Source organism: Podarcis tiliguerta, assembly GCF_965153285.1.
Source record: "Podarcis tiliguerta genome assembly, chromosome: 2".
Taxonomy (NCBI): domain Eukaryota; kingdom Metazoa; phylum Chordata; class Lepidosauria; order Squamata; family Lacertidae; genus Podarcis; species Podarcis tiliguerta.
The window spans coordinates 113131010-113157992 of NC_139535.1; the positions used below are offsets into that span (position 1 = coordinate 113131010).

Below are 26983 nucleotides of genomic sequence, written 5' to 3' on the forward strand. Positions count from 1 at the left end.
GGTCGGTGGTTCGAATCCCCACGACAGGGTGAGCTCCCGTTTCTCGGTCCCTGCTCCTGCCAACCTAGCAGTTTGAAAGCACGTCAAAGTGCAAGTAGATAAATAGGTACCACTCCGGCGGGAAGGTAAACAGCGTTTCCGTGCGCTGCTCTGGTTCGCCAGAAGCGGCTTAGTCATACTGGCCACATGACCCGGAAGCTGTACACCGGCTCCCTCGGCCAGTGAAGTGAGATGAGAGCCACAACCCCAGAGTCGTCCACGACTAGACCTAATGGTCAGGGGTCCCTTTACCTTACCACCCGCACCAAACTGCAGCTCCCATAATTTTGGGGGGAAAGCCATGGCATCATAGGGCTTCAAATAGATGGTATGAATGTGGTCTAAGTGAAATCTTTGAAAATGTTTTTGAATATGATTTCCAGGTTCCTTTAAAAATATATTCCTTGTTTACTAGATACCTGCACTCATTCATGTTTTTTCTTTTTGCATAGGATCCATTTCCATCTTCCATATACTACGCAATATGCCATCACACAGTGGCAAATATTTTGTGAATATTTATCTTACTCAGCAAAATCTGCATACCACTTCATTGTCAAAACGTCTGAACACTTTACACACGTTACAATTATCTATAAAAGTCAGAAATTAAAAACAAGTTGACACTAAAAAATAATTCAAATATGAATAAAAGCAGTACTTAAAAATTTACATGTTCAAAAAGAAGAAAAAAATTACCTATTAAAATGCAGGTCAGTTGTACATATTACAGTAAGGTAAAGGTACCCCTGCCCGTATGGGCCAGTCTTGACAGACTCTAGGGTTGTGCGCTCATCTCACTCTATAGGCCGGGAGCCAGCGCTGTCCACAGACACTTCCGGGTCACGTGGCCAGCATGACAAAGCCGCATCTGGCGAGCCAGCGCAGCACACGGAACGCCATTTACCTTCCCGCTGGTAAGCGGTCCCTATTTATCCACTTGCACACAGGGGTGCTTTCGAACTGCTAGGTTGGCAGGCGCTGGGACTAAGCAATGGGAGCGCACCCCACCGCGGGGATTCGAACCGCCGACAATGCGATTGGCAAGTCCTAGGCGCTGAGGTTTTACCCACAGCGCCACCCGCGTCCCTACATATTACAGTAGGATTGCCTAAACAAAAACATGCATTTATTTATGAAATTACTATCCCACGCTTCCTCCCAAGGGAGCCCATGGTGCCAGAAACAATATACTGTGAAGGTGTCTGCCTCATATCAATAGGCAGGGAGTTCCATGGTGTCATCACACTGAAAAATCGGTTCCGTACAAGTGCAGAACAGACCTTGTGTAGCGCTTGCAAAAGCACCAGTTCTGCAGATCTAAGGTGGTCTTCCCATCTATGGATTTACGTTGCCACGTGTCTCTGGGTATATTAGCATCCATCTGCTGGGAGAAACTATTCTTCTGCCTGTGGCACTTGCCTGGGGAGAACATAGAAGAGCGCCTTGCTGCTGCTGCCAACAGCGGGAGGGAGCTCTCTGCTGTCAGGGCTGTTCATCCCCATTGTGAAGCTAACCCCAACGGACTGGATATCAAGGAAAGGGGGTTCCCCCCGCTGCTCCCTTTAGGAAGGGGCGTGCCTTTTAGGCAGCCAGCTGCCTGCTGCTACTGCTCAATAGATCCATTTCAAGCTGCTGAGGATCAGCCGATGTCTCCGAGTCCCCACCAAGATGGGAAGTGACAAGAGAGGCAAGCGCTTTTCACTTGCTGTTTCAGGCTCTAGTGCGCACAAACATTGCAAGGGATGGGCACGCACACTAGGCTATCCTGCTTTTGCCTCCCCCGTTCCGTTCTGAGGACCCCCTACTGAAGCCAAGTGGATGGTATGATTTCTTCATCCCAAGTATTGTCAAAGAGAGCAGAAGGGGCTCGTCTTCCTGGGAAGGTAGTCCATCTAGGGGAAATGAGCGCTGGTCTTAAACGCCCACTGCCTTGCGGCCATACTCACTCTTGAGAAAAGCTTCGGGAGAAAATCCCAAGGAACAATCCATACCTCTTGCCTTGAAGGACATATTTGGGAGAAGAAAAGGCTAAGGAGTAAACCCTACCGAAATGTGGAGTCTCTAAGACGGTTGAATGGCGCCTCATAGAATCATAGAACTGTAGAGTTGGAAGGGGCCCTGAGGGTCATCCGTTCCAACCCCTTACAATGCAGGACTCTTTTGCCCAAATTGAGGCTCAAACTCACAACCCAGAGATTAAGAGTCTCCTGCTGTACCAACTGAGCTATCCCAGAAGTTTCATACCAGGGCTGGGGAGCCTGCGCTGTTGTTGTAGCATCTGCTGGGTGCAATTCTCAACTTGCACATGATGTTGGCAGCAACATCAGAAAGTGTGTGTGAGTCCAGAGGCCGTTGAAAAGTCTAGCCTTTGCTTTCCTAGGCCTGTCAGCATGGAAGCAGTCCCCACCAACAGTTTTCCAAGGCTGTGCACACATTATTAGGTCCCAGGCCCTAAGGAAGTTAGATTGGCTTCAACCAGAGCCAGGGCCTTTTCAACTCTGGCCCCGGCCTGGTGGAACGCTCTGCCTCATGAGACCAGGGCCCTGCAGGATCTGATTTCTTTCCGCAGGGCCTGTAAGACAGAGTTGTTCCGCCTGGCCTTTGGCTTGGAGCCAATTTGATTCCCTCCCTCCCTCTCTTTCTTTTTTCTTTTCCTTCTCCTCCTGCGATGAGGCTACATTTTAATATTTTAACGTTCCATTATTTTAATGCTGTATTTTACTTTTGTTTTTAAGTTGTAATCATTCATCTTGTTTTTATTATTGCTTGTAAGCCGCTCTGAGCCCGGCCTTGGCTGGGGAGGGCGGGGTATAAATAAAAAATTATTATTATTATTATTATTATTATTATTATTATTATTATTATTATTATCATTATTATTATTATTACAGTTTGCTCTGGCTCCCGTGCTGTCTTACCACTGGTGTTTGAAGCTGTGCACAACGATGCGAGCCATCATCCCTATCAATCCTGCAACTTCTTGAGAAACGCTGCTGTTTGATGCATTGCCCCTCAAACCAGCTTCCACCCGATTTGAAAATGTGCAATCCACATTCCCTTTGCAATATAAGCTCAGGTGTGTACGTTTGAGACAGCTGCTGCGCATGCTTTGTGAAAAGGAGTTCAGGGGTGTTGCAGATGTGGGAGGAGGACCAGACAGGAAATGTGCCTTAGGTGAAGACATCCCTGCCCCCTTTCTGGTGTGCATGCAAATATGACTTGAAACACACGGGTGCAGAGGGAATGGCCTTGCTGAGTTTTAAACTGCTCATGTGTGCATTAAACACCTTTTAATTCTCCCTTGTGCTTTTAGACAACGGCTGCTGTGCAATAAGTCTGCTTGGGCCTTGGGCTGATTCATGCCTTCCCTGTTCCCTCACAGCCTAGTGCTGCCCTCATGAGGCAAGTCACCCACAGGCCTTGCGATCAGGAGGAAAATACAAGGCTGAATTATTATTTTATTTTATTTTCTCCATTCTTTTTGTTGAGTTCTTTTTCCAGACAAAACCGTACAGAATAAAAAACCCAAAAACACACAAACAAGCAATGAATACAAAAGAAAAAGAGAAAGTGAGAAAAAGAGAAAACAATATATCAAAAACAAACCAACATCAGTTCATAGCAACCCATTGATTTACTTCCCTTCATCTCAGTTTGGGCTATATAACCACCCTACCTTTCCGCGGTATCAAATTTCACCCTCTATCTCTACCTCACAGGTTTTATGTTGCACCTACTGTGATTTTGATATTTCCTAAATTTGTTTCTATATAATACAAGGCTGAATTATAATGGGTTTGCTTATCATGGGTTTGAAATCATCCACCTTCTCCTATCTCTATCTAAATTATTTGTCCTCCCATCAAATTCCCAGATTTTTCACATAGATCTCTGCTGGTACGGGAAGCACCCCAAAACACTCTGTGGTGGGATGTTGCACATGCGTGTTGAGGAAATAAAATCATTTCCTACAATTAATGAATTAAGAAGTTGACATGCGTTATGCCCCTTGCCAGCAGAGGCTGAGCTTGATGCCGGGGTTGCCATATTCCGAAGAGCAAAAAAGAAGACACCTTTCTAGGTGGGCCTTACCTTTGCTGTCTTCGGCCTCCTGCTCACGAGACGCTGCGTCTCCAGGCCATGCGAGGCTGAGCGGTCCCGGAAAGGCCAGGCCAGGCCTGGGGGCCACCAGAAATAACACAAGGCCTAGGCCGCACAAGGCCTCACCACCACGAGGCCTAGAGAGGCCTGGTACGAATGGTGTACAAACAATAAAAAATAAAGCCCAGGGCATTTTGCAAAATTTTAAAAATCCACCCTGAACTGCGATTTTACTTTTGAAAAAGAGGACATGCATAGCTGTCAATGTTTCCCTTTTTCTAAAGGGAAATTCCCTTATTCCGAATAGGATTCCTCGCATGAAAAGGAGTATAGCATCTCGATCAAGGGAAGTAATAGTGCCACTGTATTCTGCTCTGGTCAGACATCACCTGGAGTACTGTGTCCAGTTCTGGGCACCACAGTTCAAGAAGGACACTGACAAACTGGAACGTGTCCAGAGGAGGGCAACCAAAATGGTCAAAGGCCTGGAAATGATGCCTTATGAGGAACGGCTAAGGGAGCTGGGCATGTTTAGCCTGGAGAAGAGGAGCTTAAGGGGTGATATGATAGCCATGTTCAAATATATAAAAGGATGTCACATAGAGGAGGGAGAAAGGTTGTTTTCTGCTGCTCCAGAGAAGCGGACACGGAGCAATGGATCCAAACTACAAGAGAGAAGGTAAAGGTAAAGGTACCTCTGCCCGTTTGGGCCAGTCTTGTCAGACTCTAGGGTTGTGCGCTCATCTCACTCTAGAGGCCAGGAGCCGGCGCCGTCCGCAGACACTTCCGGGTCACGTGGCCAGTGTGACATCACTGCTCTGGCGAGCCAGCACCAGAGCAGCACACGGAACGCCATTTACCTTCCCGCTATAAAGCGGTACCTATTTATCTACTTGCACTTAAGGGTGCTTTCGAACTGCTAGGTGGGCAGGAGCTGGGACCGAAAGACAGGAGCTCACCGCGCCGCGGGGATTCGAACCGCCGACCATACGATCGGCAAGTCCTAGGCACTGTGGTTTTACCCACAGCGCCACCCGTGTCCCAAGAGAGAAGATTCCACCTAAACATTAGGAAGAACTTCCTGACAGTAAGAGCTGTTCGACAGTGGAATTTGCTGCCAAGGAGTGTGGTGGAGTCTCCTTCTTTGGAGGTCTTTAAGCAGAGGCTTGACAACCATATGTCAGGAGTGCTCTGATGGTGTTTCCTGCTTGGCAGGGGGTTGGACTCAATGGCCCTTGTGGTCTCTTCCAACTCTAAGATTCTATGATTCTATGAAAAGGGAAAAGTTGACAGCTATGAGGACATGTCTGGGAAAATCTGGATGTATGGCCACCCTAGGCTGTGCTCTTCAGACCAGGCCTTCCAAAACAAAACACAAGTCAATACCCTGGGGCTGCCACCCATTCAGCCAGGCTGATTACTGAGGCAGCTGTATTTTACTGCCTATCTACAGGTGCTGTTTGGTTTATTTATTACGTTAAGGCGGCCATCCTAAACCCACTTGCCTAGGGGTAAGCCCCACTGAATTCCATAGGGCTTATTTATTCTGAGTCCATTTCTCCTCCCTCTCTGGCTTCATGGCTGAGAGAGCATGTGAAACCAAGTGTCCTTGTCCAACACCCTTAAAGACACCCTGTGGTTGGACTCTAACCACTATACCATCCTGGCTCACAAGGTTACCCATTCACATAAATGGTGCTTGCACATGAACAGGCCCAGAAGGCCCAGAAGCCTTTCGCTGTTTCTGAGATACCCACATGGTGACCTTCCCTTGTGTGAGTCAGCCCAGTTTACTTGGAACATCATTTTTAGGGACTGCTGATAAGCCGGTATTTCCACGTGTGTATATTAAAGGGGCACAGATTTGTCTATGGACGGTCCATAATTCACATAACACACCCTGCTACACACACTTCAGGGGGAATCGGGAACAACTTTTACACTTTGGAGAGGAGGGATTTTATATAGTACAGGGCCTCCTTTACAGCGGCACCAGAGTTTTGGAGCTCCCCCCGCAATGGTGGGGTGGGGTAAGTACGTTCTTTCCCCTCACTGCTAGTCTTCCAGCAGCAAGGAAATACTGTTTTCTTTCAGAAGGCATTTGGGGCATCAATATTCCCCGCCACACACACAATTGCAGACCTGTGTTTCGTTATTTTTACAGCTTCTTGTCTATTACAGCTGTTTATTAATTCTGTTGTAATGTGCTTCAGTACAAGATGGTGCCCTGGATTTTAAAAAAATTAATAAGCAATATAATATATCTTTATCACACTGCAGACTCTTAAACACAAATATTGATCCACCAAGGGCCCAAGAATGATGCACCAGAACAGAATAGAGCCTGTTTGGGAGCATTTATGTATATGGCCAGTTCACCATTGCTACACAAAGTGACTATTATTGTAACCACGATAAAGGCCTGTGTTCCAACAGCAGATGCCAAAGCCGCCACCATCCCTTTGCTTCAAAAATAGGGGACAATTGTGGAACCTGGATATTACTATCAGGGATTAAAGAAAGACAAGGCACCACAAAGGCTCTTCAGATACAGCGGTACCTCTGGTTACGTACTTAATTCGTTCCGGAGGTCTGTTCTTAACTTTAAACTGTTCTTAACCTGAAGCACCACTTTGGCTAATGGGGCCTCCCACTGCTTCCGTGCTGCCGCCGCACAATTTCAGTTCTCTTCCTGAAGCAAAGTTCTTAACGCAAGGTACTATTTGTGGGTTAGCGGAGTCTGTAACCTGAAGCGTATGTAACCTGAGGTACCACTGTACAGTGCTTTGTTAGAAGTTTAATTTCTGCATGTAGTGCAAAGCAAACCTTGCTAAGAATCTTGCTCCGTCCTCCCATCTGAATCTGGAATGCTTTATTGCCGAAACCCTATAAATACCAAGTGCAGAAATACAATGGCCGTCTGGAATTACAATTGCCGTTCTGGCTACTGTTACATCTTGTGAGATAAACTACCTAGCATCACTTCCATCTTGGAATTTCACCACCTATCGCCTTCCATTTCCCCTCATGAACTATCACACATGCGCCTCCCTCCCTCCCTCCGTTCCTTCGTTCCTTCTCCCTAAACAATGTTCTCAGCTCATCAAAGAAGCTAAATATTTTTTTATAATAATAATTATTAGAAGTTTGATAATTACAGAAAAAAAGAGAAAAAGAAAGACAACAAAAACATTTAAAAATTTATCAATACATCAAAAGTAAAAGAAAAAAGAAAAAACAGTACATTAAAACGACAAAAAGAACAGAAAAATTTAAAAAACACATCCAATGTTACCATATCCTTACTTTTCATTTACTTGTTTCATCGACCTCCTCACACCTCCCTTTTTTGTATTCTAGTTCACAGCTATTTCAGCAAATCCTTTCCATCTTTCTCAAATTTTTGTTCTATAATTAATCTTAACACAATCTAACTTTAAATTTTCAACTTTGGCCCATTGCCTAAAGAAGCTAAATAAGCTTGTCAAGAGCTCAGCTGGTAGACCAAAGTAGAGTTTCTTGCAGGACCTCAGTTCATGAAGTTCATAAGAACCTAAGAGCCTACTGGATCAGGCCATGGTCCATGCAGTCCAGCATCCTATTCTCGCAGTGGTAACAGTGCTGGTAACAGCTGCAACTAGTTTTGGGCCATCAGCCTACCTGCTTTGTGTGCAAGGCACTAAACCTCTCATCAAAATATCGTTTCAGCAAATTTGATTACTGCTGTTGGTTCACATCCCCTGTGTCTCTTTCTCTTTCTCTCCCTCCCAACCACAGTGCCTAGAACAGAGGTGGGTAACCTGATTCCCCCAGATACGTTTGTGCTCCATCAGCCCCAGTGAGCATGGCAAATGGTCAAGAGACAACTTTCCCCATAAGTTGTCAGTCTCTTGCCTGAAACTACATGGTTCACATGGGTGTAAAGACAGGATATCAGTAAATGGGAGGAGGCTAAAAAAAAAAAAATCTTCATCACATTCTCCTACCCAGCCTTCTGAATGTGACTCTGTGTGTTTCTGCTTTGAATTTCTGCAGTCAGGAGAAAATGTGCAGGAAATTGCAAAACCTACATGCATAACCACATACCTCCTTGCATGAGATCTACTATTCAGAAAGCTTAGACTGCATGAAGCAGTTTCTTCCCATACATGTATCTCAGATACATTTTATCAGCACAGGGGAAAACTGTGGCTTCGTACAACCTTGTCTTTCCAGTACGGAATATTGCCTGCCTATGTGTGTGAGAATCTTACCTGCCTCTAGGTTGCTGCAAAGACATGCCTGGGAATCAGATGTTTGTGTGGGAAGCTAAATATGGAATTTGTGGGGTTTTCTGTAGAACTTTCGCAATGCTATTGAAGGGGCTTGAGCCACAGGTAGCTTGGAGTCTACTGGTAGATTTCTGCATGGTTTGCAGCAGATCGACAAGCGTCAAATCAGGCTGCCGAGTTAAAGAAATCTGGCCGGGTGGGAACTTCCACGCTTGCTGATGTAGCTCGGGGCAGCTTCACTTCTTGAGAAAAGATGGCGAGCTCTGTTCAGCTGTGGCACTGAAAATACATTTCCAGGCTCAGAATGTGCTCCGAGGCACCCTGTTCTTTTAGTTATAACATCAAGCACGGGCTTGCTGAGGCTGCTGGGAGATGGAGCTCAGCAAGGGAGGGCCAAAGTCTGCCCACACCTGCTCTACGTCTTTTGCACCTGCCTCTCTTGAGCTCATCTTGGAATTCTAATTTTAAAAAAGTAGGTCTGGCAAGCCCAACATCTGCCCGCCCCTGCAGTACACACTACGACTGGGCTGCCACCTTTCCTCCATTCCATAAAAGCCAAGAAGGTGATTTGCTATAGATATGCTGGAAAAGCAAAACACTGCCTTACAGTCTTATTGCTAAGGTTTATTATCGGCATTTCACTTGTATTGTAAAGGGAAGAGCCCCAGAAAGCCCCAGATTCATTCACTAGCATCTCCGAGTACAGCTGGGAGGGTCCCTTGCCTAAAAATCTTGGACAGCTGCTGCCAGTCAGGGCAAACAATGCCAGGTTAGATAGACCAATAGGCTGATTCAGCATAAGGCAGTTTCCTATGTTCTTAATGCATTTTTAATATATTAAGTTAGACATTTTTTAAAGCTATTATATACCTCGCAAGACCTGATGTGAAAGGCACTATAAAAACGTTCTAATAAATAAAATAATATCAACCATCATATCAACCATGCAGACGACACCTCAGCACATGCAGGATGCAAAATGCCAGTGTTTGCCACAGAGCCTTACACATTCATGTGCGTGTGCATTGACACACACATGCGCTAGAGACGGAACACATCCATTTCAGGGCTGTCTTAAGCATATGAGGTGCCGGGGTGCAAAGATCCGCCTGGCCGCTTCGGCGTCTAGCTGGCTCAGTTGCCCCCGAACTCTCGGCAGCAGAAGAGCCAGCTGTGGCACTCCAACCAACGGGTGGGCTCTTCCCCAGACTCAACTCTTGGGTCCTGGACTCTCAACCGGGCGCCCCTGAGAGCCCGGCGCCTGGGTGCCCCGCACCCCTAGCACCTATGGGTAGCACGGCCCTGTCCATTCCTCACTCAGCTCTCTTAGCTTCAGTCGAACGCTGAAGACTGACAGCTATAGCAAGCCACACTGACGAAACAACAGGAACCATAAAGCAGACTGACCCTACTAAATGAAATTCGGAAACGACAAAAAGAAAAAAAGGGAACCATTCTCAAAAGATGCTGAAGGGAGTGAGGCTTTTTATTAATGCCCAATGCATTTTGGCCCAAAAAGGACTTCCTCTGGACAAGAGTTAAGAAAGTCTGCTTAAAACACACTTCTTAAAAAAATAAGGCTTTTATATATTTTAAGCATGGTTTATGCATTGTTGTTCAGTTGTCTTGTTTTATTTTAGTAGAAAAGCCCCCAGATGGAAGCACTTTGGAGCCGTAGCCATAGCAAACCGAGTCACTTGTGAGCATATAATCCTAATAGCTGATGGAGGCCCCTGACTGCAGGTGGCCATTGTTTCCTCATTACGTATATAATTTCTGCTCCAGTCTTATCCTAAACATTTGTCAGGCTGCTGCTGTGTAAATGTAGCATCACAGCAGCACTGGTGTAACAAAGCTGGAAAAGTGACCAGCGCAAGGCAGTCAAAAATTTAAATACGAGCAGACTAATTTCCTTTAAATTGACGCTTTCAAATGCATTAACAAATTAAACACCTGTGCTTAACAGTTAGCCCAGTGCTGTGGCACTCATTGGCAGGTTGCTGATCCATTAAGCAGATGTACTTGTTACTCATCAATTAGCTACAATAGTGCCTACATGCTTTTCATACGGGTGCAGATTTGCAGCATGATCCTGATGACGTTTCTCATGCTTGAGCCCTATTGATTTCAGTGGGGTTTAATAGTGCTCATGCTTAGCTTTTGGATATATTGTACCTCTCGTGTGCCCCCTCCCCCAGTTTTTTGTGATGGAAGCCACTGTGAAAAAGAAGAAGCAGGCATTCTAGGAAGAGGCCTCATTATAAATATTATGTATTAAATTCACCCGTATGATTAGTCAACTAAAGTGGGGTTAGAGGATTTCCAGTCTGTGGTCTGAAAGTGACCTTCCAAGCCTTGCTGTACGGCCTTTGACAATCTCCATAGGCAACCCCCCACCCCTATATCCGCAGGCCACCCCCTTCAGCAGCCCATCTCTGTGCCTTGCCAGATTGTCTTCTTGAGCTGTGAGGATGCTTCTTGAATAGATGTGTCTATGGGCACAGAAATGTCCGGCTATTGTGCAGCTGGAATTCCCCCAGAAGATGGCCCATCAGGAAAGGCTGAAAATGATGCCATGATCCTGAACTAAAAGTTCAGTCAGATTAGAAGCTTGCCCCCCTAACCCAGACTAGTTTGTGATGATGGAAAGGTACACCTGGCAAGGTAACCAGGTTGCCAGTGGGAACAACCTGGCCAGCTCTTGGGCCTTTAGCATCAGCTTGGTGAAGCTTTGTGTCATGAATAGATAAGCACTGTCACCTGCTGATGTTGGTCATGTATGCTGCTCTTAAAGGCAGAGGAGCAGGAGGCCATAAACAACAGCACTTGGCAACTTTACCTACAAGACATTTCTATCTGGATATTTTAGAGTCCTTTCATTTCAAGAGTCAATTTGACTCTTTTGGGTTACCACTCCCTCCCTTCAAGACTTTCAGAGACTTTGAGGCTTTGTGGTATATGCAAATTGAGAGAGTTAAAGCAATTTAAAAGATTGACCCATTAACGGGCCCCAGGAGAAGTGCGGAGGGAGGGGGAGAAGAGTTCACTCCAACAGAAAGTGTTTTTAAATGAGTGGTCCGAGAGAAAAATGCTTCTAGCCTGCCCAGACAGTCCCTCCATCGCTCCCTTTGAAAGGCCCAGCCCCGTACCTCGCACGATGCTCAGGGAAGTCTTGATGCTGCTCTTCAGATGTGGGTCCCCGACCAGCTCCACCAGCCGGAAAAGTTTGTTGAGCTGCACTTTAACGCCCTCATATCTCTGTGCCTCAGTCCGGATGGCTGCAGATGTCAACTGCCTTTGCACATTCATGATGGACGTAAAAAAACACAAAACCTCTTGACAGGGCAGGCAGAGGATCTCAGCCCATGGTACAGCTCCCAGCTCAGTGTCTTCTCTTGCCAGAAAACTTACGCATGCCTCATGCGCAGATAAAGCACCAACCTTTCTCAGACGTTGGCCTGTTTCTCTCTCTCTCTCCCTCTCCCTCTCTCTCTGTCAGTTGCACTTCCTGAGCAGAGCGTCACATTTCAGAGCCACTGCTTTCGGTCCCCCCATCTCTATCTGATTCTGACACCAGGCAAGGGCGTAGCACAACCAAAATACAGCGCAGCTACTTCTCAGCCCCGGCTGTGTGAAACATCCTCCAAGGATCTCAAGCAGAACTGGGTGCTCCCAAAGCAGGCGGGACAGGATTGGCAGGTGTTTGGAGCTCTGGCTTTCCAAAAGGTGTAATTATGGCAATGCTTTTTTGTTTTGTTTTTTTCTTTCTGGCAGCTGCACCTAGATAAACAAAGAGCCATGTGAAGTCATTCAAGAGGCGAACAGGCATGCAGTTTGTCATCGCCGTCCATGTCTGCAGACACACCCATCCAACATTGACGCACCATTTTTCATAAGTGTATGCTATCACCCTAGCAAAGAGAAACCAGTACCAGGAGATGAAAGGCAGACTTGGGGCTTTAACAGGAGACCTCGCCAACGTAAGACCATGAAAAGAGCCTTGCCAAAGGCCACCTAGTCCAGCATCCTGCTCTCATACTGGCCAACCAAGCACAAGAGCCCTCTCCCCTCCTGTGTTTTCTTGAAATTGGTAGTCAGTAGCAAAAAAGGTGGCGCTGTGGGTTAAACCACAGAGCCTAGGGCTTGCCGATCAGAAGGTCGGTGGTTCGAATCCCCGCGACGGGGTGAGCTCCTGTTGCTCAGTCCCAGCGCCTGCCAACCTAGCAGTTCGATAGCACATCAAAGTGCAAGTAGATAAATAGGTACCACTCCGGCGGGAAGGTAAACGGCGTTTCCGTGCGCTGCTCTGGTTCACCAGAAGCGGCTTAGTCATGCTGGCCACATGACCCAGAAGCTGTACGCCGGCTCCCTCAGCCAATAAAGTGAGATGAGCGCCGCAACCCCAGAGTTGTCCACGACTGGACCTAATGGTCAGGGGTCCCTTTACCTTTAGCAGATGGCATCTGGCTGTGGAGGCAGAGCACAGCCATCACAGCTAGTACTAACTGAGAGCCCTCTCCACCATGAATGCATCAAATCCTCTTTTAATGCCATCCAACTTGGTGGCCATCACTGCCTCCTCTTGGAAGCAAGTTCCTGACTCTTCCAAGAGTTCTAATGTTATGAGAGAGAGAGAAAACTACCGTATTTTTTCGCTCTATAAGACGCACCAGACCACAAGACGCACCTAGTTTTTGGAGTAGGAAAACAAGAAAAAAAATATTCTGAATCTCAGAAGCCAGAACAGCAAGAGGGATCGCTGCGCAGTGAAAGCAGCAATCCCTCTTGCTGTTCTGGCTTCTGGGATAGTTGCGCAGCCTGCATTCGCTCCACAAGACGCACACACATTTCCCCTTACTTTTTAGGAGGGAAAAAGTGAGTCTTATAGAGCAAAAAATACGGTAATCTCTGTCCACTTTCTCTATGTCCTGCATAATTCTATAAACTTCTATCGTGTCACCTCTTATTCACCCAACTCTACAGGAGCCTTTTTTGAGGTGAGGGGGGGTGACCAGAACTGTATTCCAAATGTGGTTGCACCATAGATTTGTATAAACCCCAGCAAAATTTCAAGAAGCAAATGAAATTAGGGTGTGCCTATTTTGACCAGGATTGTAATCATACTGGGGTGTTAGGGACAGGGTAGTAGTACCTCTGGTGAGGGACACATTGTGTTCCTTCTGGGGTAGTTTGTCCACCTTTGGTCCCCACCCTGCACTCAACTCTCACCTGTGGCTCCTAGAAGCTGTCAGCATGAGACAGCAGCCACACCCAAGGAATGGCTTCAACTAGCCGGCTAAACCAGGGGAGTGTAACCAATTGGGTCTCAAACCCTTGGTAACTTAGGGACTTCCCCTGCATGCGAAGACAGGCTTCAAATGAGCAGACAAGACCAACAGTGGGTCCCAGGGTCAAGAAGACTGTTTCTGCACATGCCGTAGAAAGAAGTCAGTGTTGAATGGTTTCTTTAAATGTAAAGGTTCATCATTGTTCCACTCGATGTGTATGTCTTTAAGGGGCCAGAGCAAAATAACGAGACCCAGCTTTACAGCTGGGAAACATAGCAGGTGCTGCTGAGTTGCATTGATTAAGCTGTGTCAGCAATTGGGTGTAGTATATAAGGAGCAACACCTAGCTCTGCCATTACCCTGGGGGATAGGTTGGTGGTTGGGTCTGGTTTGTTGATGTATTTAGTGTAAAAGGAGTTTTTGTTTTTGTAATTAAAACCTTGTTTAAGTACTTTTTTAGCCCCTTTTTAATGCATGGTCTCCCCAGCAAGCTCTCTGCAGCGCTACCATACTGCAAATAGCCGACAGTCAGGGGCAAATGGGGCTCTCAACCTAGGAAGGTAGCCCATCTAGAAGGACAACTCTGATCCTAAACCTCCACTGCTTTGCAGAATATCTTTGGGAGAAGAAAAGACTAAGGAGTAAACCCTACACAAATATGGAGTGGAGTCCCTTGCACGCCTCCTTCCAGCAACTCCTGCAGTCCAGCCGGTGCTTAACATCGCTCTGCTTTCCTTTGGGCCACATCAGTGAGGCCAAGAGGGAGGTCTTGCTCTCTGGGCAGCCGTATAACACCGGTCCTGAAAGACCTACATTGGCTCCCAGTACGTTTCTGAGCACAATTCATAGCATTGGTGCTGACCTTTAAGCCCCAAACGGCCTCTTCCCATTATACCTGAAGGAGCATCTCCACCCCTATCGTTCAGACCAGACACTGAGGTCCAGCTCCAAAGGCCTTCCAGCGGTTCCCTCACTGTGAGAAGAAACCAGGCAGAAGGCCTTCTCGGTGGTGGCACCCACCCTGTGGAACGCCCTCCCACCAGATGTCAAGGAAATAAACAACTATCTGACTTTTAGAAGACATCTGAAGGCAGCCCTGTTTAGGGAAGCTTTTAATGTCTGGTGTTTTATTGTGTTTTTAATATTCTGTTGGGCCCAGAGTGGCTGAGGAAACCCAGCCAGATGGGTAAGGGTATAAATAATAAATTATTATTACTCCATATACACTGCCCAGGCTTGTGCCAAAGGGAGGTCATTTCAGTGCTGCTAATACAGTGGTTTGACTTCACCCCCGAGGTGCACTCCATTGTCTCTCGAAACAGACAGAGGTCTGCAACAACAATCATACAGAAACAAGCCTTCTGATAGGGTCTGGGGGGCAAGAGGTGTCATCCTCTGGTTGGGAAAGGGCATAGCTCAGCAGAACAGCATCTGCTCTGCACACAGAAGGTTCTAGGTTCAATCCGCACCATGCAGAGCTGGGAAAGGCTCTCTGTCTGAAATTCGGAAAAGCGAAGCTAAGCTTGATGCACCAACAGCCTGGCTCAGCAGAAGGCAGCAACCGACATTCCAATAAAAATTATTAACTATTCTGCTGGAAGGGGATCATAGCCTGTGGGCTCGTGCCACACACCTGTTGCTGTACCAGGGCAGAGTCGCTGGATGAGGCATAAAACTTTGCAGAAGTAGGTCTCGGGGAGGGGTGCTTTTCTGCCTCCAACCTGTCTCCCTGTCATTAAGAAATCAGGAGGGAATAGCTATCATTTTAAAGTTTTGCTTCAGGTGCGAAAGCATCTAGGCTCTCCTTAGCCTGAAGTCTGCTTTCAGTGCTAGGTTTCTGTAAGCAGTGCCCTCAGCTGGTACAGATGGAGGACTGCCCAGGATCCATGGGCAGCTGAAAGACTCACTGAGATAGGTAAGTTTTGGAAGAGATGCCATAGTGATGTCAGTCTGAACTTACATTCCATTCTGCTGTTCCGGAGACCAGTGGTGAAGGCGGATTACAAGGTATGGAAACAAGCTACAGGTGCATTCAGGAGACAGCCCCAGGTCTTTTACACTGTGCCCCAGATCTTTCCACACATAACACTTAAAAACAAAACAAAAAGCACAGTGCCACTGAGAACCCAGCCACCTACCATCTTAGCTTCCCCAGAGATCCAAATTTGCATCTCTACATATAAATCAGCATATGCAAATTTTCTGCAAGTCTGTCATGGACCTATGTACCGAGCCCTCTTAATTAGCAATGCCCCTGGGTGCATTCTTGGTGGGAAACCATCAAGGCGTGTGGGTGAACAGAGGAGCCACTGGAGCAGGTGTGGAGGACCTGTGGCCTTCCAGATATTGAAAGATTACAATTCCCATCATGCAGTTCTGATCTTTGGCCATGCTCCCTGCAGCTGGTTGGAGTTTTTGTTGTTTAGTCGTTCAGTCGTGTCCGACTCTTCGTGACCCCCTGGACCAGAGCACGCCAGGCACTCCTGTCTTCCACTGCCTCCCACAGTTTGGTCAGACTCATGTTTGTAGCTTCGAGAACACTGTCTAACCATCTCGTCCTCTGTCGTCCCCTTCTCCTTGTGCCCTCCATCTTTCCCAACATCAGGGTCTTTTCTAGGGAGTCTTCTCTTCTCATGAGCTGGCCAAAGTATTGGAGCCTCAGCTTCAGGATCTGTCCTTCCAGTGAGCACTCAGGGCTGATTTCCTTCAGAATGGAGAGGTTTGATCTTCTTGCAGTCCATGGGACTCTCAAGAGTCTCCTCCAGCACCAGAATTCAAAAGCGTCAATTCTTCGGCGATCAGCCTTCTTTATGGTCCAGCTCTCACTTCCATACATCACTACTGGGAAAACCATAGCTTTTACTATACGGACCTTTGTTGGTAAGGTGATGGCTCTACTTTTTAAAATGCTGTCTAGGTTTGTCTAGGTTGGAGTTATAGTTCAACAAATATCTGGAGGCCCACGGTTCCAGTGTTTCTCAAACTTGGGTCTCCAGCTGATGTTGACTGCAACTGGCATCAAATCAGTGGTCAGGGATGATGGGAGCTGTGGTCCTACAACAGCTGGGACCCAAGTTTGAGATACAATGGATTAGCCATTCCTGCACTGGAAGGATTTTGCCCAGAAACGTAGAACATTCCCCACCCAGAAGAATATTTTCTTGAACATGTCGCCAAGTGATTCTCTCACCACTGAGTAACCACAACTACGGTTGCCAGGCTGCAGCTCAGAGTTATGTGCTGTGCTTTTAAATTCACCATTGCAATGGGAGACAAGATAGCCACAGCTTCTCTTGCCCTGCACCTGCCCATTATTCCTCCCCTAGTCTTCTTGTGTGGCCTCTTGCCTAGCGGCATAACCAGAGTCCTGCTCGCTGTAGCGGATGGGGAGCAATAGGAGGAAAGAAGTCATGGGTGCTTGTCTCCAACCACACTGGGAAAGGCAGACGTACAACACAAATCTCCGAGTCACACCTTGGCAATCCTAAGCACATCCAGCCCCGCACATACACACAAACACACACCCAGAGACTGGAGGCTTCCTTGGCAGTTGGATTCACCTCTTAATTTAGAAATTCAGCCTTGCAAACCCACAGTCCCATGGAGAGGATGATTTGATGCTTGAGAGACTGGGGCAAGGCACCTGAGTGTCTCTGCCAGCCCTGCCACTGAACTTCAGGGCTCCTCAAGACAACCTGTTTAGATGAAGCATTTGTCCTGAATTGTTTGCACAAAGCTTACATGGAGGCCAGACTACAACCTTTGGAAGACTGGGTCTGTTTCGTTTGCAAGGCAGTTCTGTGGCAAAGAGCACTCATCCTGATTTGCTGTGGGACAGTGTGATATTTACAAGTCTTCCCACTTGTTTATATCACACTTTTATGTGCATTCCCCCATCACTTTCCTAACCTATAATGCAGCAGGAATGGGTAGGAACAAAAACGCAATGGAAGAACGGTGGGATGTATTACATTTGATGTTAATTTGTTAAAAATTGGTGAAACTTAATAAAGAATTAATTGAACAGAGAGAGATGTTATGCTAGGGTGACAGAGCACTTTCACTGCGCAAACTTAAATTTCCAGTATGTGCTTGAACAGAATACCAGCAGCCCAGAGGCACTCTCAGAAACCGCTAGAAAAGTTATTTTCTTTGTGGCCAGTAGTGCAGTTAGATAATTTTAGACTCTAGACCAGACTTACTTCAAAATGTGGTAAGCCAACTCTGCTGCATTTCGGGCCCAGAACTCTGCCCCAAAGTCCTGTCCTGAAGGCACTATATCTCTTGGCCACCGTTTGTTCCCTCCATTTCCTGTGGGGAGGAGATTTTGGCTTCGCATGGCTGTGTGTAGTATTGTATCTTAATGGAGCCTCAAAGAAAAATCACCTCTACTTTCCTTTCGGGAGCAAGGGTTTTTGAGTCAGACCTCCTATCAGATGGGCGTCAGCGACTGTATCCTATTGATAATTGCCATATTTTCCTCAGATCTCTTAAATGGTAATGCAGTATGATCTTGTTTTGCAGCTGAGGGGAAGGCACACAGAAAAACAAAACTAACCCACCCATCCCCGCAGTTCTTCTTAAGAGCCTTGGCTCACACTCAAGAAGGCTTCCTCTCAGTCTGGGTACAGATTACCACTTGCTCTGGCTACAGTGCTCACCCACCACTAGTATGTGAAGCTGAGTACACATGACGCTAGTCACATTCCCTCTCTGTCCTGTCGTTTCTTGAGAAATACTTCTGTTTGATACTTTCCCCCTCAAACCAGCTTCCATCTGATTTGAATAACTAAGGTGATGTGTGTACACACCATACATTAAAAACACGACCCTTTCCCTCAGAATCCTAGGAACTGTAGTTTAAAACAACAACAACAACACAGTTGTACCTTGGAAGTCAAACCGCTTAGTTCTCAAACGTTTTGACTCCCAAATGCTTCGAAGCCAGAAGTGAATGTTCTGGTTTGTGAACTAATTTTGGAAGCCGAACGTCCGGCGGGGCATCCACGGCTTCCGAATGGCTGCAGGAGGTTCCTGCAGCTAATCAGAAGCTGTGCTTTGGTTTTTGAACGTTTTGGAAGTTGAAAAGACTTCCGGAACAGATTCAGTTCAACTTCCGAGGTATGACCACTGGCGGACGAAGGTGGGGGCAGGGGGAGCGGTCCATCCCGGGGGGGGTGTGTTGCTGCGCACCCTCCCAACGCACGCCACGCGCCCCACCGGCGGCGTGCCACACCCCCTGGGCTGTGACCCACATCCCGGTGCTGGCGGATGGGTACGGCTGTAATAATATGATGCCACCCATCTGACTGGGTTGTATACCCTCCAACATTTCTCCTATGAAAACAGGGGCCTCCTGCTCCGTAACAGGAATAAAACTTTCAGGAATCTCTGGCGGTGCGAAGAGAGATGCAGCAAGCCTTCATGATGGATGGCCAGCTGGGGACAAATCAAGTGTGCTCCTTTTACAGTAGTCCAGACATGAGGTCGTTGTTATCACAGGCCTGAGGGCCGAAGGATCAGAACCTCAATTCAGCACACAGCTTGATTTATTATGGCAAAGGGAGGGATATATATGCCTTGCCTTGGCTGAGAAACTGATTGGATATGATGGGTTGATGTTCGTCTTTTCACTTAGAATCACTCGTTTTCTTACCCCTTCCTGCCCCCTTGAGGCACGGAATAGCCATAACATCGGCAAGCTAAGCTCAGAAAACCACAGCCACAGAGGTTCTAATTATACATTAAGGCATGTAATAAATTGATATGTACTAAAAAACACAGCCGTACACCTGCGCAAGTGATTGCCAATAACTGACAATGTAGCAAAAACACTTTCGTCATCCTCAAAGCACTTATTGCACTTTCCTCATCCTCAAAGCACATTACAAGGTATCAGCGATACCTCACAACAATCTGGCGAGGTAGGCCAGTGTCATTATCTTCTGGGGGAGGGAGAGCTGTATTTTTAGAAAGTTCGCTGCTATTCAGCTCTCAAAGGCAGCGGGGCCTTGCAGGAAGAGGGGAGGTTGCCAATATTATCCCCAAAAAGTGTTCCAGTTACTCCAACCTGTAGCAGCACAAGCCTCAGTCACTGGGGCAAAATCCCAACAGGTGGAAGCTCTGCACAGAATGAGTGACACCTTTGGTTCTTTGCCGGTCTTTACCTCTGAGATTGGGTCTCACTCCAGATGCCATTTCCGTCCCTCGCTGCCACCTTTGTCAGCTGCCAGCTGCCTCCACTTCCTCTCACAGACCACCAAACATCCCAGTGCTAACCTCAAAAATACTGTATTTTTCTTTTTCTTTTTTTTAAATAATATTTATTAAATGTTTAGTAGTTACAAAAAGAAAAAGGGTAAAAAAGAAAAGAAAAAACAATAAAAAATTTAACAAACAATACATCAAAAATAGAAAGAAAAAACAATACAACAAAACAAAACAACAAGAAAAAGCTAAAACATTTAAAAACACATCCAAATTTCATTTCTTTATCTTTCATATGCTTGTTTCCTCGACTTCCTCGCGCCTCCCTTTTTTGTATTCTAGTTCAAATTAGCTGGTTCAGCAAATCCTTTCCCTCTTTCTCAATTTTTGTTCTATAATTTATCTTAACACAATTTAACTTTAAATTTTCCACTTTAGCCCATTAACCATCAATTTTTATATAATTCTTAATAACACTTCTGCTAAAACCATATTTTTTAAAAATAAAAAATACCGTATTTTTTGCTCCATAAGGCGCACCTGACCATAAGGCGCACCTAGTTTTTAGAGGGGGAAATCAAGAAAAAAATTATCCCCCCCCCCCAGCCCCAAAGAGCTCCCAGGGCTTCTCGGGGCTACCGGGGGAAGCCCAGGTTCCCCCCTCCAGCCCCAAAGAGCGAAGCCAGCGGGATCCCACTCGCTGTCCTGGCTTCCTCTTTAGCCGCGCAACCTCTCCAGCCTATGGCAGAAGCCAAGACAGCCAGCGGGATGCACCCCGCTCGCTGTCCTGGTTTCCTCTTTAGCCGTGCACAGCCTCTCCAGCTGGGAGAGGCTGCGTGTGGCTATGGCAATTCCTCCACTTCCCGCAAAAGCCCACAGGAGCCGCGCACCCTTTAAGGAGCGCGCGGTTCCTGCGGGCTTTTCTACGAGGAGGGAGAAGGGACTGACTGGCTGCATCAGTCCCTTCTCCCTCCTGGGGAAAACCTCGCAAGAGCCATGCGGAGCTTGTGTGCGGCTCTTGGGGGCTTTTCCTGCCTGCCTCCCCCCTGCATTTTCTCCATAAGACGCACACACATTTCCCCTTACTCTTTAGGGGGGAGAAAGTACGTCTTATGGAGCGAAAAATACGGTATATTTAAAAAGCAAGGGAATAGAGATGAATTCAATATGATTGCAGAGGCCTGTGCACGAAGGAGCAAAACAAAACTTGTGTTATCACAGATAACACAATCCGATAACCACCGTTGGGAGTGCTCTGCGGGTTCAAAGTGCTTCCTACGTGACAAGCTACATCTGTTGAAATACCCTGCACTATTTAAAAGTGCAGGAGACTCTTTTGCATCTAACCACCCTGTGCTTCATATACATTATCTCACTAATCTTTTCTTTAAGCTTATAACACAGGTCATGAGAACATAAGAGAGCAGCCCTGCTGCTTCGGATAATCGGTCCATCTGCTATAGCATCCTCCTTGAAAGAGCCCTCAAGCAGGGCTCATAGGCAATTGTTGCCTGTTATTGCTCCAGCAACTGCCTCCACCAGCTGCTGTTATTGCACAGCATCCGGCCTCTGAATTTGGAAGAAGGTTGCATGCAGCCCTCATGATTAGCACCCATTGTCCCAGGTTGGTAAGTTAAGTCTGGAGTTGTTGAATATAACACAAAGTATGGTCCCAGCTCCTGCCAACCTAGCAGTTCGAAAGCACATCAAAGTGCAAGTAGATAAATAGGTACCACTCCGGCGGGAAGGTAAACAGCGTTTCTGTGCACTGCTCTGGTTTCGCTAGAAGCAGCTTAGTCATGCTAGCCACATGACCCAGAAAAACAGTCTGCGGACAAACGTCAGCTCCCGTGGCCAGAAAAGTGAGATGGGTGCCGCAACCCCAGAGTCGTTCTAGACTGGACTTAACTGTCAGGGGTCCTTTACCTTTTTTTTATGCCAACTTAGCGTGTGCAAATTGCCAAAAATGTGGCAGGATATTACATAGCCACTATGGCTAGTAGGCATTGATAGCCTGATACCCCCAGGAGTTTGTCTAATCTTTTTAAAAATCCACCCAAGTTGGCGGCCTTCAGTATTATTATTATTATTATTATTATTATTATTACACTTACCAGTCATACAAAAGGGAGGAAAATTGGGGGGGGGGAATAAGGATATGTTTTGGATAATATGTCTGGTTATAACTTTGAATTAAACAAAAATTAAAACAAAAAAACCTCCAAGGAAGGAGAGTCCACCAACTCATGTGGGATTCTGCTCCACTGTTGAACAGCTCTTACTGTCAGAAAGTTCAGTGGTGGTTTCCCATCTCCGGAATTCCCTCCCCTCTGAGATATCGCTGCCACCCACTCATTCATCCTTTTGACACCAGCTGAAGACCATAGAATTCACCCTCGCTTTTGCTGGACTTTAGCACCAGCGTTGTTGTTTATTTTAGTAGACTGGTAGCAACGACCTGCCTTGTTTACAGTACGTGTATCTGGGTTTGTTTGTCACCAGCTTTGGAATTGCATTTGCAAGGAACAGCTAGTTAAAAGGTAAAGGGACCCCTGACCATTAGGTCCAGACGTGGCCGACTCTGGGGTTGCGGCGCTCATCTCGCTTTACTGGCCGAGGGAGCCGGCGTACAGCTTCCGGGTCATGTGGCCAGCATTATTAAGCTGCTTCTGGCGAACCAGAGCAGCGCACAGAAACGGCGTTTACCTTCCCGCCGGAGCGGTACCTATTTATCTACTTGCACTTTGTGCTTTCGAACTGCTAGGTTGGCAGGAGCAGGGACCGAGCAACCGGAGCTCACCCCATCATGGGGATTCACACCACCGACTGTCCTAGGCTCTGTGGTTTAACCTACAGCGCCACCCAAGTCCTTAACAGCTAGTTAGAGATGCTTTAATGAGTTAATATAAATATCATCCTGATCTGAACTTCCCACTACTTAAGGAGGGGAGGATATGTGAAAATGCGCATACTTCAAGCACATGCCAAACTCAGCACAGATCCCATCTGCTCAACTCCCTTATTCAACACAGCAATTCAGTTGTGGGAACTGACCTTGACTCTTCGTCCTCCACAGTTTTGGGGCTGGTCTCCAACTCCCGACAGTCCCAGCCAGCATGACCAATGGCCAGGGATGGCAACAGTTGTAGCCCAGTACATCTGGAGGGCACGAGGTTGGCTACCCTTGTTCTAAATGAAAGCGGCTTCCAGGAAGGATTACCGCCACCACACACCCCATATCTCTTCTTCAATAGGCATTGTCCATATGTTTAATCAAAGTTTTGCTTGACAATGGAAACAAAGGAAGGAATCAATGTGCCAATACTACCAACTGTTTAAAGCACAGCCGACACACATTTAAATCACATTGTTGTTGTTGTTTAGTCATAACTGACTCTTCGTGACCCCATGGACCAGAGCACACCAGGCACTCCTGTCTTCCACTGCCTCCCACAGTTTAGTCAAACTCATGCTGGTAGCTTCAAGAACACTGTCCAACCGTCTCATCCTCTGTCGTCCCCTTCTCCTTGTGCCCTCCATCTTTCCCAACATCAGGGTCTTTTCCAGGGAGTCTTCTCTTCTCATGAGGTGGCCAAAGTATTGGAGCCTCAGCTTCAGGATCTGTCCTTCCAGTGAGCACTCAGGGCTGATTTCCTTCAGAGTGGAGAGGTTTGATCTTCTTGCAGTCCATGGGACTCTCAAGAGTCTCCTCCAGCACCATCATTCAAAAGTGTCAATTCTTTGGCGATCAGCCTTCTTTATGGTCCAGCTCTCACTTCCATATGTCACTACTGGGAAAACCATAGCTTTAACTATACGGACCTTTGTTGGCAAGGTGATGTCTCTGCTTTTTAAGATGCTTAAATCACATTTCTTCCCCCAGAGAATCCTGGGAACAGTAGTTGGTTAAAAATGCTGGGAATTGTGGTTTTGGGAGGGGCAAAGCTACAGTTGGCAGGATTTAAATGCACAGTGTGGTCTCAAACGAACAACAGCTGGAAGTCTCTGATGCGATGTCAATTTAAAAACAGCAACAGCAACTCTGCACTCGGTATTCTTTAGCCTTCGTAACAGACTATGCATTGGTAAAAATGCTGAGAAACAGATGTTCTTTGCACAGCCAAAGGATGCTGCTGAGATGGGTGGGGAGAATTCTGCAGACTGACAGCCAGGTGGCTGGATGTAAAGGAGCGCAGGGATCTTGCACCTTTAATCACAGTGCAGTAGAGGGAATTTCAGCAAGCTGCAGCTTTTCTGCACCTGCCCGAATCCCCTTCTGCTTAACTGTTTCTGCATACTGGCTTCTTGAGCCACCTGACAACAGCTGAGCATTCCTGCAGTGGTGGCAGCAAAATGCACAGAAGAGCAGACCAAATACTCAAACTTTGGGCAAGCTGCCAGGATGGCACAGAGTTCAAGGTCAAGACATGGTCTCCTGCTCCATGTAGCATGTCAAGGGAAGACAGCAATCAGCTTCTTGCCACCTTGGGTGTTGATCTATATGAAACCACCCATCTTCTTCAAAGCTCTAGGCAAAACAAGGCTACGTAGGTATGATGCAGGCAGTAATATAATAATAATAATAATAATAATTTATTATTTAAACCCCGCCCATCTGGCTGGGTTTCCCCAGCCACTCTGGGCGGCTTCCAAAAGAATATTAAAATACTGTGATACATCAAACATTAAAAGCTTCCCTAAACAGGGCTGCCTTCAGATGTCTTCTAAAAGTCTGGTAGTTGTTGTTCTCTTTGACATCTGGTGGGAGGGCGTTCCACAGGGAGGGCGCCACTACCAAGAAGGCCAGTAGAGACTGGTCTAGCTGGGTTCATGGGGCACTGTGCCACCAAGCTCAGCCAGCCCCCCCCCCCCCAGCCTAACTCCTTATTCACAACCAGTTCAAGGAGTAGCACTGGCTGTCATCTGCTCTGGTCAGACCTCACCTGGAGTACTGTGTCCAGTTCTGGGCACCACAGTTCAAGAAGGACACTGACAAACTGGAACGTGTCCAGAGGAGGGCAACCAAAATGGTCAAAGGCCTGGAAACAATGCCTTATGAGGAACGGCTAAGGGAGCTGGGCATGTTTAGCCTGGAGAAGAGGAGGTTAAGCGGTGATATGATAGCCATGTTCAAATATATAAAAGGATGTCACATAGAGGAGGGAGAGAGGTTGTTTTCTGATGCTCCAGAGAAGCGGACGCGGAGCAATGGATCCAAACTTCAAGAAAGAAGATTCCACCTAAACATTAGGAAGAACTTCCTGACAGTAAGAGCTGTTCGACAGTGGAATTTGCTGCCAAGGAGTGTGGTGGAGTCTCCTTCTTTGGAGGTCTTTAAGCAGAGGCTTGACAACCATATGTCAGGAGTGCTCTGATGGTGTTTCCTGCTTGGCAGGGGGTTGGACTCGATGGCCCTTGTGGTCTCTTCCAACTCTTCTATGATTCTATGATTCTATGATCTTCCTTCATCCTCCTTAGTCTCAGAACTGCCCTTGTAGAACTCAGCAGGGAGGAGGCACTAGAACCAACTGTGGTGGACATGCCCCAAGGTAAAAGACTTCTGGGAAAGGATTTATAATGAATTGAAAAAAGTGTTGAAAAACACATTTCTTAAAAAACCAGAAGCCTTTTTACTTGGTATAGTGGGGGGGGGGGGTGAAATCCCCAAAAAGGATGTTCCTTTTTTTCTGTATGCCACAACAGCTGCGATAATATTGTTAGCGAAGAATTGGAAGAAACAAGATTTACCAACTATCGAAGAATGGCACATGAAGATGATGGACATTATGGAACTTGCCGAACTGACCGGGAGACTCTGAGACCAGAGAGAAGAGACGGTGGAAGAAGACTGGAAGAAGTTTAAGGAATATTTGAAACAATATGTTAATATTTAAATCTTAGAATAGCTTTGGAAGTGGATATAGGCTGTAGGGTTAGAAGATAGGGTATTTTAATATAGTGTTATTTGTAAGTGATAAAATGTGAAGTTATTTTAAGTGTGATTAGGAAAAAAAGATGGTTACAAATTATGATATATGGAAACTGCTAAAAATGAAAATCAGATAGGTGAGACTTGGGGAAGCCCACTCAACAATGTTTAGAAAAATAAGGATATGACAAGAATTTGTGTGTATTGTTTGTGTTATGTACTGAGTTGAATAGGATCCAAACTGCAGCAGTCTGATTGGTCCTAGAACAATAGGATCCAAAAGGCAGCAGTCTGATTGGTCCTAGAACAATAGGATTCAGAATGCAGCAGTCTGATTGGTCCAAGAACAATGCAGCAGTATGATTGGTTGGCAGGAACCACCCAATCATGCTCCAGATAGAAGTGAATCCACAACCTGATTGGCTTACAGTAGAATTCCGGAATTAGCCAATCATGTGCAGCCCATTGTGTAAATAATGTATATAAAGCAGATACTTTGAGGGGACATTCATTCATTCCTCCTCACCACTATGAGCTGAATAAAGAGCATGAAATCACTTTGCGACTCTGAGTATATTTCAGTTTGTCTTTTCTGTTTGTGTTTTTTATTTGTGTTATGAAATGAATAAAAAAAAATTTTTTTTGGGGGGGGGGACTAGAACCAGCTGGCTTTGCCTATCTTTGGCTCTCTGGCGCCACTTACTGTTGGCATCTCATCCTTTTGCCCCACCAGATCCAATGAGCACCAGCTGCCATTGGATGCAAGGGGTCCACAGTGGGATCTGCCAGGGCTTTCATTTGTAATTAACAGATGCCCAGCCAGGAAAAAGGCTTTGGGGGCGGAGAGCTGGGCAGAGGTAACTGGCAAACGTCTTAACACCCCATTTCCTGCTAACGTGGAAATTTGCCCCTTTCTTTGTGTGCCTGAGGAAGCTCTGTGTTTAAGCTCAGAGCTGCTGCTGCTGTCATGTCTGGTTTGGCCCTGGCACTCGTCTGTCTCAATGGCAAACCAGGAAATGTCACAGGCTGCGCAGCAAAGAACATAATCCACAATTTTTTATTAATGAGGCCTAAACGGACAGCTTGGTGGAGAGCCGCTTCCTGTCTTTAGCTCTTACACCAGACATTCGTCTTTCAGAGCCGGA

General features: G+C 46.6%; 1 protein-coding gene across 2 annotated transcripts in view; it reads right to left on the bottom strand.

Annotated features, from left to right (window-relative positions):
* AGAP2 (ArfGAP with GTPase domain, ankyrin repeat and PH domain 2) overlaps positions 1-12084 on the bottom strand; it is a 125020-nt gene extending 112936 nt beyond the window's left edge. The window contains exon 1 of one of the 2 annotated variants that reach the window (XM_083427289.1): positions 11564-12084. In XM_083427289.1, the coding sequence (XP_083283415.1) occupies positions 11564-11723 (160 nt within the window). In that variant the 5' untranslated portion in view covers positions 11724-12084. The remainder of the gene's footprint in view (positions 1-11563) is intronic. The other variant, XM_083427290.1, reaches the window with a different exon arrangement.
* Between the last annotated feature and the right edge of the window lie 14899 nt (positions 12085-26983).